Source organism: Nymphalis io, chromosome 20 (assembly GCF_905147045.1).
Source record: "Nymphalis io chromosome 20, ilAglIoxx1.1, whole genome shotgun sequence".
Classification (NCBI taxonomy): domain Eukaryota; kingdom Metazoa; phylum Arthropoda; class Insecta; order Lepidoptera; family Nymphalidae; genus Nymphalis; species Nymphalis io.
The window spans coordinates 3,773,697-3,792,197 of record NC_065907.1 but is presented as its reverse complement, the minus strand read 5'-3'; the positions used below and the strand labels follow the sequence as shown (position 1 = coordinate 3,792,197).

General features: G+C 33.8%; 1 protein-coding gene across 2 annotated transcripts; it reads right to left on the bottom strand.

Moving 5' to 3' along the window:
- Window positions 1-4,863: 4,863 nt before the first annotated feature.
- Window positions 4,864-18,366, bottom strand: LOC126776568 (mothers against decapentaplegic homolog 4). Of its 2 annotated transcripts, none has more exons than XM_050499192.1 (14): window positions 18,240-18,366; window positions 17,626-17,864; window positions 17,195-17,369; window positions 16,420-16,629; window positions 15,836-16,315; window positions 15,588-15,707; window positions 15,244-15,390; window positions 14,433-14,531; window positions 11,223-11,353; window positions 10,795-10,886; window positions 10,063-10,231; window positions 9,542-9,668; window positions 8,949-9,093; window positions 4,864-8,660 (listed from the first exon to the last, which is right to left on the bottom strand). In XM_050499192.1, the coding sequence occupies exons 2-14, from the start codon at window positions 17,860-17,862 to the stop codon at window positions 8,591-8,593; spliced, it is 2,202 nt and encodes a 733-aa protein (XP_050355149.1). In that variant the 5' UTR covers window positions 17,863-17,864; window positions 18,240-18,366; the 3' UTR covers window positions 4,864-8,590. The 2 variants fall into 2 exon arrangements, with proteins under 2 accessions (XP_050355149.1, XP_050355150.1); XM_050499193.1 differs by having other exon boundaries at window positions 15,588-15,695.
- Between the last annotated feature and the right edge of the window lie 135 nt (window positions 18,367-18,501).

The following is an 18,501-nucleotide window of genomic DNA, read 5'->3' as shown; positions in this document are numbered from 1 at the left end:
TTCATTCGACATATGTAAATGTTGTTCTTAGCACGAGATAGATCTATGCTCAAATTAAGCACATGGAAATACAGCGTAGCTTGCACGTGCTTGAACCCGCAATTTTTCGATAAAATTTAATCACTGGACAACAACGGCCCTAGAATAAAATGATAAATGTATGGTGAACGATTGTATTTAACAAAAACGAACAAATGATACAAAAACTATTGTGATTAATATATATTATTAGATAAATACACTTGAAATTCGGGTTTTCATTTGAAATGTGACCCTACTGACGATAGACCACTTCAGTGTTATCACAACAAAACAATATGTTCATATATGTTTGGCATCGATAAACGTACCGCGCTGGAAACGTTTTTGAAAATTCTGCGGACTATTATTAATTAAAAATAGGTAGACAAACTAGTAACTGGTCTCTAGAGTAACGTACCCAGCTGTTATAGATATATTCTATAATAGAAAACTGAAGAATTCCACCGTAGAAAGTGATATGCAAGATTAACTGTAATAAAAACAACATTTAAAGGTCACAAGCGCTAAAACATATCATCGTAAGCCGATATTCAATATTTCATGAGTAAGATATGAAGTGAGGTATTACAGAATAGCACTTCTAATCGCTTAATTCAAAAGAATAAATTTTATCCAGAGTTAAATAATAAAGAAAATTAACTAACGATTAAATCATCTTCAATATAAGGTAACAGATTTACATATTTTCCAAACACAGGTTATTTAATTTTTGCCCCTTTACTACATAATTATGTGCCTGAATGTCTGGGTTCATTTTTGTAATTTAATAATTTCAAATTGCACAAAGAGCTTTTATAGCTCGCATGTACACGTACATGCGAGCTATAAAAGATCAAATAATACTATACTAGTAGCCAACAGTAAAAAGGATAGAGGAAAAATCATCGGTAAAATGTCTTAAGTCTTCTATTATGGTCGCGCTGCGTCAGTTTTAACAAAAATAACTTTAAAAAAAATGGTCCCTAAATTACCGCCTAAACCACTGCCAATCGTTAATGCGCCACCAACCCCAGAAACTAAGAGGTTTTGTCCCTTGTGCCTGTAGGTAATTAACGGGCTCACTCACACGGGCAGACTTACTTTAAACCAATAAACTGGTAACAGCAGCGCTGACAGTAGAAGATGGGGTGAATAAGTGGTACTTCCCCAGGCGGGCTTGATAAACCTTTCAACCAAGTAAATATAATAACATAATAGAAAAATAGTTATATAAAATGTTATTTTATTCCTTGTATATAATATATATATTTGTATATATAAAACTACAAAACATAGTATATAATCTCAGCTTTATTTCAACGGAAATAGCAGTTGGCAGTCAGACAAGGTTCTGTGTGAACGATGAATCACTACACTAGCGTGTGCACACTTACCTATGAATAATCGAAATACCTGTTAACGTAACCCGTTTCAAGTTTGCGAATTGATTCCACAATCATTGAGTAATTAAACAATTGTATGTATTTAAATGTTAAATCACAGGCCAAGTTAAAAAAAAAGTAAAAGAGAGTTGAGTTAATAAGAATGGTTAATGGAATACGAAAATGGTTGCTTTTAGTATTTTATACTGCTGGTTTTGTCGAAGAAGTTAGACTTTAAGTTAAAATAGCTAATTATGAGCTGCTTATAAAATTTTTGACAAAATATCAGATCAGTCCACAGAAGTAAGATATATATGATTACGATATATTTCTGCGGTGCCCAAAATCGCTTGAAATCATTTATTGGTACGGTATGTTCCTCCCACACATTGAAATGGTTGAAACGAGGTTGGAACAAATGATCTTGAGTTTGCATAAACTACGTATATTGACTTCGAAACTATTTTATACTTAACTGCCATCATAATATTCCATGGTAATGTATTTGGTGCCAAAGGACACGAAAACATCCGTCATAATTTATGAATCATTATATGCTTAAAAAAAACAATATATATTACATTTAGTTTCACTAAGTTTCTATTTGTTTTGCCAATTTGTTTTTGTTAAGTTTATTTTTTTAATTAAATTTTCAATTCAATTAAAATTCACTATCCTAATTATTATCAATTTTTTATTTATTTTTGTCTATGAAATGCGCTTTATAATTTATTTATTTTTTGTCAAAAATATAATATAAATGCCTTATTAAATTTATTACAATTTTAAGGAGGTAGAATATATGAAGAAGATATGCTGGATTATTTCTATGGATAGGACAGGATAAAGCCGAGATGGCCTAGTGGTAAGAACGCGTGAATCTTAACCGATGATCGTGGGTTCAAACCCGGGCAAGCACCACTGAATTTTCATGTGCTTAATTTGTGTTTATAATTCATCTCGTGCTTAACGGTGAAGGAAAACATCGTGAGGAAACCAGCATGTGTCTAATTTCATTGAAATTCTGCCACATGTGAATTCTACCAACCCGCATTGGAGCAGCGTGGTGGAATAAGCTCCAAACCTTCTCCTCAAAAAGGGAGAGGAGGCCTTAGCCCAGCAGTGGGACATTAACAGGCTGTTACTGTTACTTACTATAGGACAATGCACATGATAATAGATCAAGGAAACGCGATCGAACCCACGACCCAAGATTGATATGATGATATATTTTATTATATGAATCCCATTCAAGTATTCAATATCTTATACATTTTTACTGTTACAGTTAAAAAAAACAGGGTTCGCCAAAAAATAAGACGATCGTAAAGAAAAAACTTGTAAACAGGGCCGGCCTCGATGCTAAATATACCCAATATTTCGGAATATTCCCATTGCGCCCGCGCAGATCCGACCTTACTTGTAAATATTTGGCATTTGTATATATAAACTTATATCTTTCGTTTCTTAGTATTTATCCGAGTCAGAAACATTTTAAAGTCGAAAATGAATTTAATTATTGAGATAAGTGTTGAAATTAATAATATATTATACCTATATTAAATAAATAATCCTTTAATTTTATCTTGAAGAACTTGTTAATAATACCTTAGGTACATGAAACGTTCGCTTAATAATGTTATGTACGAAAAGTTACTATCAAATACGTTCAACAAGAGCACAAAACAATATGTAAATAATAGACAACTGTTGAAATAGATCGATAGAAAATCGCGCGTTAGATTTCAGTCGACAGTTGGTGCGCGGGAGTCGCCAAATATTTATACTGGCCATGAGATAGTGTGGTACAAATCATAGGATAATGCTTCTTTGAAACTCAAACATTATGTTGTTCAATGGATTTTCATGCAGGCTGAGTAAGGTTGCGTCTAGAGCGACAGACATGATGGGCCCAAAAGTTTAAGTCATTATATTTAATAATTCTGTATCTACTTAGATAGCAAGGACATAAAATAAAATTGTAAGAAGTAAATTTGTTGTATTGCAATAAGAAATCATCAAGACGTTTTACGATTAATTTTTCCTCCTAAGCTTCCAATTTAATTACAACAAAATTCCTTAATAACAATGAAAATAAGACTCAGGGACCGATGGGCAAAATTACAAAGCCGATACATGGAATGTGTAAATCATTAACTATTGCTTAGCCCTAATAAGAACTACAATACTCCTGTATGGTTTTTTGATTTCGTTTTTATCGCACATGTTTAGTTTATATACCTACGGGGTAAAAGGTACATACATGATTAAACGAAATTAAATCTTACACCTTCACCGAAGTATTTCTTTAGTATTCAGTTAAGATTTAGTTTTTTTATGTAAAAGTGGGCAAACGAGCAGGCGGCTCACCTGATGGAAAATAACTACCACCACTCAAGGACATCCGCAACACCCGAGGGCTTGCATTGCCGTTTTTAGTTTCAGTATCAGTTTAGTTATTGCATATAAAATGGGAACTTCTATGTACGTGAGATGGAAAAAACTCTCGTGTGTATCTTGTTAACCATAAGATTTTTTTCCACTTTGCAAAACTGCTGAGCAGTTCCGCTCATCTTACTTCCGTCATATAGCTCATACAAGTAGTTCATTGAGTAGCATCGTTGGAACGGTCATTGCTCTGTAAACAGTAACAGTAACAGCCTGTTAATGTCTCATTGCTGGGCTAAGGCTTCTTCTCCCTTTTAAGGAGAAGGTTTGGAGCTTATTTCACCACGCTGCTCCAATGCGGGTTGGTAAAATACACATGTGGCATAATTTCAATGAAATTAGACACATGCAGGTTTCCTCACGATGTTTTCCTTCACCGTTAAGCACGAGATGAATTATGAACACAAATTATGCTTGCCCGGGTTTGAACCCACAATCATCGGTTAAGATTCACGCGTTCTAACCACTGGGCCATCTCGGCTTATATTGCTCTGTATAGTTAAATGTTATTATCTAAAAGATATATACGCTTGAAACATAGACCGATGGTTCTTTAAAATGGGGCTGACAGTAGATGCGCGGGAGTAGTTTGGTATTTTTAGTGCTCTTGCCAGTCGAAGAATTGATCACGGTCATAAGTATCGTACCTTTATTTCGTATAGGTTAAAGAGTTTATTCACATTATCTAAAGTTATTGTTTGGATATAAATATATACAAAAATAGCTAAAAGTTGAGTGAAACATTTAACCATTGGTATATATGGTGAAACGTAAATGCAAGAAATGGCCCTTCGAGCCAGATTTTTTTTATAATTTCACTGAAAACTAATACAATTACAATTTATTTTGGTAACAATGTAATTCGACATTAATTTATATTACTTAATTTACAATTTACAACCGATTATCAATTAGCTACATCCATAAAGAAAAAAAATATGGTTGCCAAACGCGTGTTTTGATAACTAAAAAATATATAAAAAAAAGATAATTAAAATAAATAAAACTACAATTAGAGGAATAACCTTTATATTCATTTCTGTTCCATAGTTTATAGTCACTCTTAAAGTATGCACTTAAGGCTATGTTTCACCGTGTGCGGTATTTCTCCTTACTACATGAGAAAAAAAATATTGGGAACAAAATCACGTATAAAATGTCGTACAAATAATCAAGTTCATACATTAGTCTCTTAAACAGTTATAGAATTCTTTTTCGCTTTGCGAATATCCGAAAAATATACCAAATAGCCGAAAAATCTGCATTATGTTTCACGATAGACATTTATAAACATCATTTTATACTTAAACTCCGGATATTTAGTTATTAACAATACCCAACTTTTCATAATCTATATCCAATAACTGTCACACTGCTCAAAACAATACCCGACCAAAATAAGTAGACAGTCTTAACAGATAAGACAATACTAACAACGGTGTCTTTTCAATTTGGTGGTGTTTTACAATTAATGCATTTTAGTATTGTGATATCTAATTATTTTGTTTAGGTAGTAGATTGAATGAAATTTTTATATTATGTGAAGTCGAATCGTTTCATAAAAAAAAATGATTTTCGTTTAAATATCATGTTAATTCACAACTACGTTCACAACCTTTACAAGTATGCTATGCCTTTTTGTAATTAAAATCCTTAGAAAATATAATGATATCATAAAAATCAACAGAGCTCAACCTTACCTAATTATCTTGACGGTAAAAAATTAGTTTTGTATTTTTATTATCACTAAAAACATTCATATTTCCAATCGTCACCTTCAAAAGTCTAACCTGACATATGTAAACATGTGCTTTAAGTTACAGTTGCAAGAATCTACACACTAATCTTATCCGAGTCAGACAAACCATGAAAACTATTCATGGAAACGCGACTTGTCCTAGCAGACACCTTCATTTGCAAATATTATTAATGTGCAAATTTAAATAGCTGCCACATAAACACGTCCCATTGAATAAATGTAGCATTTAATGGTGTTAGAATGCCTTCAGTCATTTATATATATATAATTCTTCATTTTAAAGACTAATTATAAGCGCCTATTATAGGTCCCAGAGAGTATTTCGTATTTATCAACTATTCATATTTCAATATTTCACTAACACGGGTCAGTTATAAATTTATAAACAAATACATCAAAAACCGTCTATGGCATACTTTATGGATAGATTGTAAATAATATTTGAACATAATATTAAAGCTGTCAACACTCATTGAATGTGTTTCCATTTAAAAAAAAAACTTACCAACATTTTATTTCCTTATATAGCTTTTCAATTATAAAACATTATACGTTCTAAGGTTTAACTTATTGTACAGGTTCACAAGTTAAGCCGTCTAAGTTATTCGCTTACGGTTTTTATGAAACGATCGATTCGACGACACACGTGTGATCAACGGTAAGTCCAACTGTGTTATGTAGAATTTGTCAAATATTATTCAAAACATTAACATCATTAAAACCTTACCACTTATTAAAATCTAAAAACCCTTTGATTCCTTTTATTTATTTATTTTTTGATCACTTTACAGAGGTATTTTCGATTGTCACTTATTTTTTATTTACTCTTCGCGAAAAACTCCTTAAGAGAAAAATTTAAACGGGTATAATTTCTAAGTAACGTTACGCAGCCCCCGTTCGTTCCAGCCGGCCGACCGTCACACGTCACAATATTATTAAAAATATCATATTTTAGTACTATACACACTTGCACATACAAATTTCTTGGTAACAATATTAATATTGTGAACAATGAATAAACAATAAATAATATAATTTGTGATGATATTCATCCAATATGCGAAATCGTGCAATATTATACGAAACACAAAAAAATAATATCTGTTATATAAAATGAGACAAAAGTAAAACATAAAAAAAAGCTTAAAAGTAGGTAAAACCTACATGATACAAATCTTTAAAATAAAATAATCGATATAAAAAAAAATATAATCGAAACACCTCACTAACAGTATTACAATGCAACACATATAAAACTGAGAAGTATTTAAAGGATTAAAGCAAATCTACATTATACATATAGCAAACGAAACAAAAAAAATCTCAAATATTTCAAAGTTCCAAAAACACGACATACATTTATAACCTTAAACATTTAACTCTCGTACACAAAATATGTCATTTGCCTTAATATCTAATTTCATCGAATTGATTACGCGACCTATCCTATTTTCCTTTTGTTAGAACATCACAGATCACCACTAACGATGAGGTTGCTTGTATCATTACTTTATATTTTATTTTATCTGTTATCGATTATTTACCGTAATAATATTTAATTCATTTTAATTTACCATTTATGACAACACAAATTTTATTCAATTTATATATTTTTTGTATATGGCAAGTCCTTTAATATATTAGTCACTTCATACAATTGTAACGCTTCATGCAACCCCAGCGTACAGTTCCTCCAGCTAACAAAATACAGCCTTTCCCGCGCCGCGTATACCATTATCACTTAAAAATATATCTATACCTAAATATCATAAATTACTGTATAAACTTAACCGCGGTACTTTAGCTTACGTCTATCGAAAGCTAATTACTATTTGGCTTCTTTCAAGTTGAACCATAATTATGTCTTGTTATATTTATTCTAAGTTATATAAAAAGAAAATGCCTTAATTTGGTATCGCTGTTACTAAAATTCGTATAACTTTACAACATATATATGTTAAATGTATAAAACTAATATCTTACTTAATTACTATTAACGATAGTTCAATTAGGATTTGTGAAAAATATATTGAGATCAGTTTTATATATTCTTTAGTCCGTATTATAACAATACTGGTGCTATTTAATATTCTAATCTGATCTACGTTGTAAAATAGATACAAGACATCAATTAATAGTTCACCTTTTTATATAAACGCGAGCGAATGCGCCTTCATACAATGTGCAACGTTTGTTTCCAATCAACAATCCTTACCGTACAAAATAATAACCAAACCATTTAATGATAACAATTTAGACAAAGGAAGACGAAATAGAAAAATAAAATGTAATCTTTTGGAAGACGGATTTAGCCGAAACGTATCTATATTAAAATACAACATAAAAATAATTAACAAATATATAAATGCTAATCATATGGCAATATTAAATATAAATCCACCAGCTCCATGAACCGTTCAACACTATACTCAATCCTTGACACTTTCCTTAATTAAACAAACTTGCACATTTCGCCTGGTTGCGTTCGAGACACCGCTCGAGGGAAAAGCATCTTTAAGATCATAGCACTAAGGTTCATTATGCACTCTCCATTGTGTGCTTCTGTTCTTTGATACATCAAGAGGACAAAGACTAGGTAAGGAAGGATTTGGGACATACAAAAATATGCTATATAAAATATTATAATCGTATTTGTGGTAATTAATTATATAGCGAATTTGGATTAATAAAAACTTTTTACATTACAATATTAATGTATTCTGACTTGCATTAAATATGCCGTGAAAATACATGTGACTAAATGTCTTGCAGCATTTCTATGTTAAAAAGAAACTATAAACTTATTTACTGGAGGGTAAAAGATGTTACCATATCATGTATAACATAATTACGTCGAAATGATCAGAGGGGATAAGGTATACAAAGTGGAGGGGTAAAGAGGGTAGTTTGAGCAGTGTACCGGCGAAGGCGCCAGGCTGTGCGGAGTCGCTCGAAGGCCTCAAAAGAAGCCGATCAACTCCTACTCGATGTTCGACCGCGGACCGTCGATCGGCATCGTGTGCAGCACCTCATCCAGCAGTTGCAGTGCTCTGGAAACACGGCATTAATTTTTTTATTCAAAATTAACAGTAAAGCAATCATTAACATACTAAAATCTTTATAAAACTGCATAATATTTATTATGTATTATACATAATTTCAATTTAAATCTTATTCAAATAATTATGATATAATATGATCACAACAAAATGAAGTGCAAATGAACTCGGACTTTTTTAATTAATTGTTTTTGAGATAAATGACCAAACAGCTTGACATAATACATATGTCATATTGGACATAACAAAGTACAGTTGAAAGAATAGTATAGTACAAACCTATGCAGATGCACCTCGACCCAGCACGGCGTCTCCTTGATGGAGGTGCGCGGGTAGTCCGGTCCCCAGCCCTTGACAAACGACAACCGCACGATGCAGAGCCGTCGCAGGTCATCAACGCCTATGCCAGCCGCCGCTGACAAGCCTAAAACAGTTAAAAAAAGTTAAGTTGGCGTTAGGGTTGTACGCCGCACACTCATCTGGTATTCTACGGGTCAAAAACCAATACTTACTATTTTTGTGTTCCAAGACATGGTTAATATTTCTTACAGCGCTGACTGACCGACTTTTACTTAATACACGAAATTTACATTCGTTAATTAATTAAATGATTCTGTATAGTTAGTTTAAGTTAATGTAAAAAAGTGATTTTAATGTGTGTTATGTACAATTGTTGGAGATAAATAAATAAATAAAATCGTTGACGAGACGTTGGACGAGATGAATTATAAAAACAATTAAAGCATGTGAAAATTTAGTGGTCTGTGGTGAAAACTAGAATTTGATCAACGTGTTTATAATCCACCTATTCTAGTCAAAAAAATAATAACGTTTGATACGAGTAGCCAATAACGGTAACGAGAGTGACTTACACTTGTTCATGCCGGGGTGCGCGGGCTGGATGTGTCCGGCGACGGCGGCGGCCTGCGCGGCGGCGGCCGCCTGCGCCGTGGCCGCCTGCGTCTGCATCTGCCGGTGGCACTGCCGCAGGTCGAATACCTGACACGTAACGGACATGTTAGAAATTATTTAAGCGAAAATCAATAAAGAGATATTCTTTGTAATTGGCGGTCGTGGTGGTAAGACAAATGTAACTAATTAATCATCAATTGTCAATCAGACAACTTGATTCAGCCGGAGGGGTGACCCCTGAGGAGAGCTCCGCCGAGCCACGAGCTGAGCAAAGCACGGGAGAGGCCGCGGATGCGTTATATCAACACGATCCCGCAGCCTCTCCGATCCGTGCCGAGGACGGCCATCGCAGTGGTTTTTATGGGCAAAAATACCACATAACCCAGTTACCCCCCCCCCCCCATGGGAGTTAGGTACCTTTCGGAAGGTTTCCACTGCGTGAAAAAAAAGGGGCGGTACCGTCTACACGGGTAGGGCGCACCTTGATGCAGGCGGAGGGGTAGATCTTGTGCACGGCGTCTCCGGGCGCGCGGCCCGCCTCGCGGTCCAGGTAGTACGACTGCACGAACACCGAGTGGTCCGACAGGCAGCGCAGCCACACGTCGCCCTCGCCGCGCAGGTCCAGCTGCACGCCTTTGCCGATGTGCAGTCTGAGGGCATGGAGGTCCGCACGGTTGTAGATAAAAAGCCTTTCTATAAACTAGAACAACTGACCCTACCGATCCCAGTTGCAGATTAAACATTTCTGTATTTAAATAATTGAAAATACTCTGATATCTTTCAAATTGCCTAATTATATGGTATTTTTTTTCATAATACTAGTAACAGCCTGTTAATGTCCCACTGCTGGGCTAAGGCCTCTTCTCCCTTTTTGAAGAGAAGGTTTGGAGCTTATTCCACCACGCTGCTCCAATGCGGGTTGGTAGAATACACATGTGGCAAGGTTTCAATGAAATTAGACACATGCAGGTTTCCTCACGATGTTTTCCTTCACCGTCAAGTACGAGATGAATTATAAACACAAATTAAGCACATAAAAATTCAGCGGTGCTTGCCCGGGTTTGAACCCACGATCATCGATTAAGATTCACGCGTTCTAACCACTAGGCCATCTTGACTTCTTTGACATCTTTTCATAATACTAATTAATTTATAATATTTTTTTCTTCTAAGTTTAATATTTTATGCATAAAATGAGATGCTTAAAACTCACCTAGCACGCTCACTCTGCTCTGTCCTGTGTACATTACTAAGAGCACCTAAGCAGAATCTGTTTCCGCCGGAGGGATCCACGTAGCCATCGACCTAAAAAGAAAAAATAATTCTAAAAATAAAGAATCGAAATAACTTTCACACAAACTAAAATTGCCCAATTTATAAGCTCCACCATTTTTAATATAAGTTTTTTTTTACATTTATGTTTAATTGGCAAAAAAATTGCCAAGAAGAACCGGCTGACATGTGCCTTCATCTCGTGTTACATGACATTACATTCACTTTTTAATCATCTATGTATAATTTTGTATTTAATAATATGAGTTATCTATTTTATTACTGACATTTTCATTTAAACTTTAAATATATTATATGGTAAATGTTAAATAGCATTATTTAAAATGATAAGAATAGATACAAACTCACAGTGACATTAGGCCGACTTGAGGGCACTTTGAATGTTTCTCCGACTTGAGTATCCAACTCAAAGTAAGCCACCGAGCACCAATACTCTGGGGCAGGCTGACTTGAAAGAAGACCACTAGGGTTTCCATTGTCTGTAAAGGTTAAAAATTAGTATTTTATTTCAATTTTATATTCATATTAAATTCTTCACACTAAAAATATATAAGTATATTTAAACATGAAATAATTATATATATACATAGATTTAATATATAATAACTAATCTACGGACAAAGCTTTCTATCTCAAGTTTAACATTATAATGCCATTACAAAAATATTAGAATCTAGAAAAAGTCTGTATGCAAAAATGTAATTTTCGGTCTAAAGAAACTTTATTTTCATCAAGAAACACATACACCAATATGGAAACATAATATTACTACAACAATTGCCTAACGGCGCAACGAAGCAGCATGTATAAGTGAAATTATTAAATGGTAGAAAAATACAATTTTGAAGAGGGTATCTGTGAAAACCTTGCATTATTGTGGTCTTATGGCAAGTACACGGATTAAGTACAGCTAGAAAGTGGTATGAGTGAGTGATTTATGTATTTATTTCTATTTATTTATTTTTTATTGCTTCTTTTTTGCTATTAAATTTAATAAATTATTTCACATTATTGTACAGTTTGTTTCATATTATGTATTTGTGTTATTTTATATTGCTTTAAACATACATTTTTAATAGTCTCTTAAACTGACACATACTTTTTGCTTCTTTAATATTTTTTTAAAAATTATTAAATCGTTTTGCTCAGTCTAACATAATATTTTTCTTCAATAGTACGACACTTTGATAGTTTTATGTTGTAGCATAATCAAAAAATAAATAAAAAATCAGTAAATAAATATTAAAATAATAATAAATTGTAAGACATAAAATATTAAATATTGTAAAAATATATATAATTTGTTTGTAAAGCGGGCATGCAAACATCATTTGTTAGTGAGCATTTGATGGATCGGCCGCAGCCCGTTCCCATTGTCTTCAGAACGTGTGCGTCACAGAGGGGCGGCACTCGCGCCGATGCATAGGCCGACCGTCAGTCAGCTGTACGCTGCGCGCTAAACAACTCGTCACTTTGTTTCTGTCTATCTTATAATCTCGCAATCAATAACTATAGCTAGCATCATAATCAAGCAAGCATCTATAACTAGCATCTCTGAGTGTGTTTGTGTCTAAATAAACTGTCTGTTTATGTATAATCTGTTTTCTTCACTTCTAACTCACTCAATACTCCTGCTATATAACAGTACAGTACAGTAACAGCCTGTGAATGTCCCACTGCTGGGCTAAGGCCTCCCTTTTTGAGGAGAAGGTTTGGAGCTTATTCCACCACGCTGCTCCAATGCGAGTTGGTGGAATACACATGTGGCAGAATTTCAGTAAAATTAGACACATGTAGGTTTTCTCACGATGCTTTTCTTCACCGTCAAGCACGAGATGAATTATAATCACAAATTAAGCACATGAAAATTCAGTGGTGCTTGCCCGGGTTTGAACTCACGATCATCGGTAAAGATTCACGCGTTCTTACCACTGGGCCATCTCGGTTTCTTATTTTATTTCTTATATATATAAGTAACATCCAAAATATTGGATTAAAACGTGACATTACTCTTTACGCTGATAAGACTTCTCTGTTTTATTTTGGTAACTCTATCCATACCATAATTTCAGAAGCCCAAGAAAACTTAAATAATTTAAATATCTGGTTCCCATATAACCTACTAACAATAAATACCACCAAAACAAATAATACATTTTTTTCAGCAAAAAATAAGAAAATAACACACCACAATAGGGAGTTATAAATCGTGTACTTTACTTGGCGTGGAAGACATCTAGTAATGTTTCTTATAATTCCGTTTAATGATGTTAATTTGCTTTTAATTTTGTCAAGATGCGGTTTCGAAGTTAGGTGGCTATCTAAAATTAATCCTAAGTAATTTTCTTCCCCTACTTTATTTATAACTTGATTATTTATTATTTATGGCTTGTGGTGTTTTCTTATTTTTTGCTGAAAAAAATGTATTGTTTGTTTTGGTGGTATTTATTGTTAGTAGGTTATATCGGAACCAGATATTTAAATTATTTAAGTTTTCTTGGGCTTCTGACATTATGGTATGGATAGAGTTACCAAAATAAAACAGAGAAGTCTTATCAGCGTAAAGAGTAATGTCACCTTTTAATCCAATATTTTGGATGTTACTTATATATATAAGAAATAAAATAAGAAACCGAGATGGCCCAGTGGTAAGAACGCGTGATTCTTAACCGATGATCGTGGGTTCAAACCCTGGCGAGCACCACTGAATTTTCATGTGCTTAATTTGTGTTTACAGCCGTTAACTTTTGTAATAACAGATTGTGGCTTATAGTGTCAAAAGCTTTTTAAAGGTAAAAAAATATTACTAAGGCTATTTGTTTGTTATCAATACTTTGTTTTATTTTTGTAATCAGATCTACTGTTGCGGATAGAGTATTAGATTTTTGTCTATAACCGTACTGTTTATTATATAAGAAATTTTGACTTCTTAAATATATTTCTAAGCGATTTTTTTTTTATAGAATAGGAAGGCGGACGAGCATATGGGCCACCTGATGGTACGTGGTCACCAACGCCCTTAGACATTGGCATTGTAAGAAATGTTAACAATGGTAATCCCCATGCATAAAGCGGAAAGAGTAAGTTTTTTATAGTAAATCACAATGATGTACAACAACCACAAGAGGTGAACCCTGTATTAGTTATAGGCTGGACCAATTAAAGAAGATTAATAAATCCCACCACACCGATACATATAATTGTTTAAGAAATCCTTTCGATATATGTTTTTATAAATACAAATTTAACGATTTTCTACAATGGTTTATTTGTTTCAATGCCGAAACTGAGATCAATGATGGAGAATGAAATGCTCGCTTGGATATGGTACTCGACACCGACATAAAATCGAATTACCCAAATTCCGAACTAAGTATGGCACAAAAACTATATTATTTGAAGGAGCACATACAGCTTTACAATTCATTACCAAAAGATGTTATAAATGACTTATAAGTTATGGTATAGTAATATATATTCAATGTTATTTTCCAAGTTTAAGTGGATTTTGATCTCTTTTTTAGGAAATAAATGTCTTAAGCCTTAAACGCAACTCACAATAGTGGTGGTGGTGCGCGGGCGCGTCCACGGGCGGCGCGGCGGGCGGCGGCGCCAGGCTCTGCGTGTACGTCAGCGTGTTGTTGCCCGTCCACGTGCCTGGGTGTGCGCACATTCAGTAAATATCATTCCAAATTATATGTATGTACTTTGTACATATTACATAAAATTTATTTCTATGCAAATTCTAATAATACGTATAAGTTACAATAAACTATTAACTTTAATCAGATAGTTTATTCAATATTTTAAGACTTATCAACATTATAACATGGTTAATGTTATTGCATATCATTGATAGTAAAATTTTCTCAATAGTAGTAATTTCTTGACAACTTATTAATGACAAGTTATAAAAATTAGAATTTTTTTTTTATATTAGAACTTTAATCTAAAACAAAAACTCTACAACATTAATAAGATTATTATGAAACCCTGATCTCTACTGATGGTAGAGCTTTGCAAGCTCGTCTGGGTAAGTACCACCCTCTCATCAGATATTCTACCACAAAACAGCAGTACTTGGTATTGTTGTGTTCCGGTTTGAAGGGTGAGTGAGCCAGTGCAGGCACAAGGGACATAACATCTTAGTTCCCAAGGTTGGTAGGGCAGTGGTGATGTAAGCGATGATTAACATTTCTTACAATGTCAATGTGTTGGTGACCACTTACCATCAGATGGCCCATATGCTCGTCCACCTTCCTTTCTATAAAAAATAAACCCTTTTTTTTGGAAGCTTACATTCCGTATCTAACTCTCTTAGTATATAATAATTGTGGTGTATAACTTTTAAAGTATCAAAATCTCATACCTTGCTGGTGCTGAGTACGATGAGGGACCGGACTTTGCTGAGGAGCAGGACTGCCAGCAGCAAAGCCATTCTGCTGAGGCTCAGTGGGCATAGCTGATACTGATGTCACTGGTACAGCCGATACTGCAGACACTGCTGCTGTTCCCGCTGAAATCAAACAATCTATTCACAAACAAATGCAGATGAACTTTATATGGCAATGAATAAAGAGAGCCAAATAAATGGATATTATACTGAGTTTTAAATTTATTATTTCACATTTAATATTTATTAGTTCTACCTATATTTTATACACATAAAAACATATTTATATTCTAAAAATAAGGAATAATGTTCAAATTTACTTGGTAGAGTTTGTGTCATTTGGGTGTCTGTGGCTGTCGGCTCTGTAGTGAAGAATGTGTTGTTTGAACCATCTAGTAATGGTGTCGTAGCACCCGGTGACATACTGACTGGCATGGCAGCTGAAAATGATCAAGAAAAGTACAAAATGGAACAAAGTACAAGAACACCAAAAAACATAAAAACAAGAAAAAAAAACAAATGTGATCAGCCTTTCGAAATAAAGTGCAAAATAAATACATAAGCTTACAATGATTCATTCTCTTTGGCAGCCACATCGCGCGAGCGTCCATTGTGTCGGGTGGTTCCAACTTAGGGGCTATAGCTCTTTGTTGTGCCATTGCCATCTGTTGAGGGCTTGGTATTGACATTCCCTGGCTTATGTTTGGCATTTGTGGGGTTCCTGGGGACATCTGGTTAGGCGCGGATGCTAGTCTCGGCGAAGCCATCTGTGGTACGTTTGTCCCCATTTGTGGAGTTCCTGGACCCATTTGAGGAGTTCCCGGTCCCATTTGAGGAGCTCCCGGCCCCATTTGAGGGGTACCGGGCGCCATTTGAGGTGTACCCGGACCCATTTGTGGAGTACCAGGCATTTGGCCACCAGAATGATTTGTGATCATTTGATTACCAGGTGAATGTACCATTTGAGGTGGGGCCAACGGTGCTCCGGGTCGTAATGGGGTTCGCGAGCCGTGTGTAGCAGAAAACATATTCGCAACGCCATCGGGCGCTAATGAAATGAAAAATGCAAAAGAAAATTAACATGCATCGCAAATTAAACACACACATGGTAAACAAAATAAAAGAAAATAACACAAAGTATTGGTATCTTACTCTGGCCTTGATTAATAATAATATTTGTAGTTTGAAATTGCTGATGATGGTGAGGTATGGTAGAGTGATGATGTCTTGGGCTTGTAGCATGATGCTGGATGGTCACCAACTCGCCAGTATCCATGTCCATTCCATTACCGCTTAGACCTGCAGTATACTCATCTTTGACTAATCGACTAGGTCCGGACTGAAGTGTGAGTCCTGAGAGATCTAAAACAATGGTTTTTACTCAAAGTTTGTTGTTACTCAAAAAAGAAAGACGTTATTAAAATATATTGAAACATAATGTATATATGTATATATATGTACAATGTATATATGTGTGAGTGTGTGTGTGTAAATATCATTTCTAAAGTACCATAGCACAGATTTAAGTTTATTTTGAATGTTCAAAATGCAATAACCTACTGACTGTGAAATGTCGGCTCATTTTTATCCATTAACACACATTGGACAGCAGTGTGGTGAAATAAACTCTAAGCCTCTTTTTAAAGGCTTTAGTCCAGCAGTGAGACATTCAGACTGTTTTTTTTACTTATTTTTGTACTGATGACTTACTTCAACAATTCACCAATCTGCATTGGAGCAGCATTATGAAATTACCTTATAAGCTTCTCAAACATAAAGAAGTTGAACCAGCATTTGGATATTACAGTGTACTACTTATACTATATTATGTAAAGTTTATTCTTTTATTAATTTATAAACAGTATACTATTTCAATTACATAGCCATAACTGAAAAAAAAAGTTATATTTTAAAAGTAAGAACTCACCAATTCCAGGAGATACAACCCTTTCATAATGATAAGGATTAACACAAACTGAATCACATTTTAAGTCAAATGCAAACTGACAGAACTTAACATGTTTAAGCTCATTCTTATGTAGATCTGGCCACCGCCAGATACGAGCATAGATCACATGAGGGAAACCTTTTCTTCCAGCGACCTAAAACAATTAATAAAGAAGTGATATTACTTATATAATATGAATAATATTAAAAATTCATTTAATAAATAACACACTAGCAATGTACACATACATAATAAAACAGATCAAATTCATTAATTAAGCTTGTTAAGACATATAACCTCTTATTAGCTTATTTTAATGACATTTTAACTAATGTAATCTCAATATAAAAACTTTATCTTATGATAAATGTGAAGACAACAAAACCTAAATCTTTTTTTAATAAGATTACCTGTAAACGACCATCCAAAGTTCGTTGAATAGTAACGCATTTACTTGGATGAGCACCGTTTGTTGTTATTGCTGTGATCAATGAATCTAATTCGTCTCGTTTTTCTTTTAACTTCTTGACTAATGACTCAATAGCTCTTTTGGAGAAACCCTCACTTTCACCCCCTTGCCTGTGGCACATCAGCGAATGAACTATACTTAAGCAGGCATCCGCCGAAGTTGGGGCTGTGGTATTCATGACTGCAAAAAGTATTATCAAAATATATCAATATCTTCTGTATATATCTTAAAGTCTATATAAATAATAAACAAATAAAGTACAGCACATATTTCAAACATAATAATGTATTAATTACACTAACGTATTTGTAATAACACACAGAAATTATCCGTCTATTTATATCAGTAGAATAATTATTAAGTCTTCATACAAAATAAAGATATTAAACAAATTTAATACAATATCAACAATCAGACCGCTTTAAATATTTAGTAACACAACGCTAGAACGATATATAATTAAAAATCTATATAAATTAATAGATCATTAGAAAATATAATAATCATTTGCGTAAAATATACAATAGATGAAGCTCAGATAGTTCACACAATTACCTGCTGATTAGATTTAAAATTCGTCAATTTTTCATATGTAAAACGCGTAATGTATAATTTTAAATTCATGGATATATTATGAAAATTGATTTCCTTTATTGCGAGATGATACCAAAACAGAACACGACATTTTAACAATCCATAGTCAAATTAGTCAATAGAGAAACTAGATAGAGAGTCAATAGAGAACTATAATAGTAGAGACTATAGCAAAGAACAAATTCTATGCAGCGTATTAAAGTGAGTAATAAATACTTAAAAA

Bases quoted from the DNA above. Each gene is read 5' to 3' on its own strand.
- LOC126776568 (XM_050499192.1), bottom strand. From the start codon at position 17,862: ATGAATACCACAGCCCCAACTTCGGCGGATGCCTGCTTAAGTATAGTT. The intron at 14,532-15,243 runs GTATGAGATTTT...GCGCACACCCAG, and splicing joins TCGTACTCAGCACCAGCAAG to GCACGTGGACGGGCAACAAC. The intron at 10,887-11,222 runs GTGAGTTTGTAT...TTTTCTTTTTAG, and splicing joins CAAGTCGGCCTAATGTCACT to GTCGATGGCTACGTGGATCC.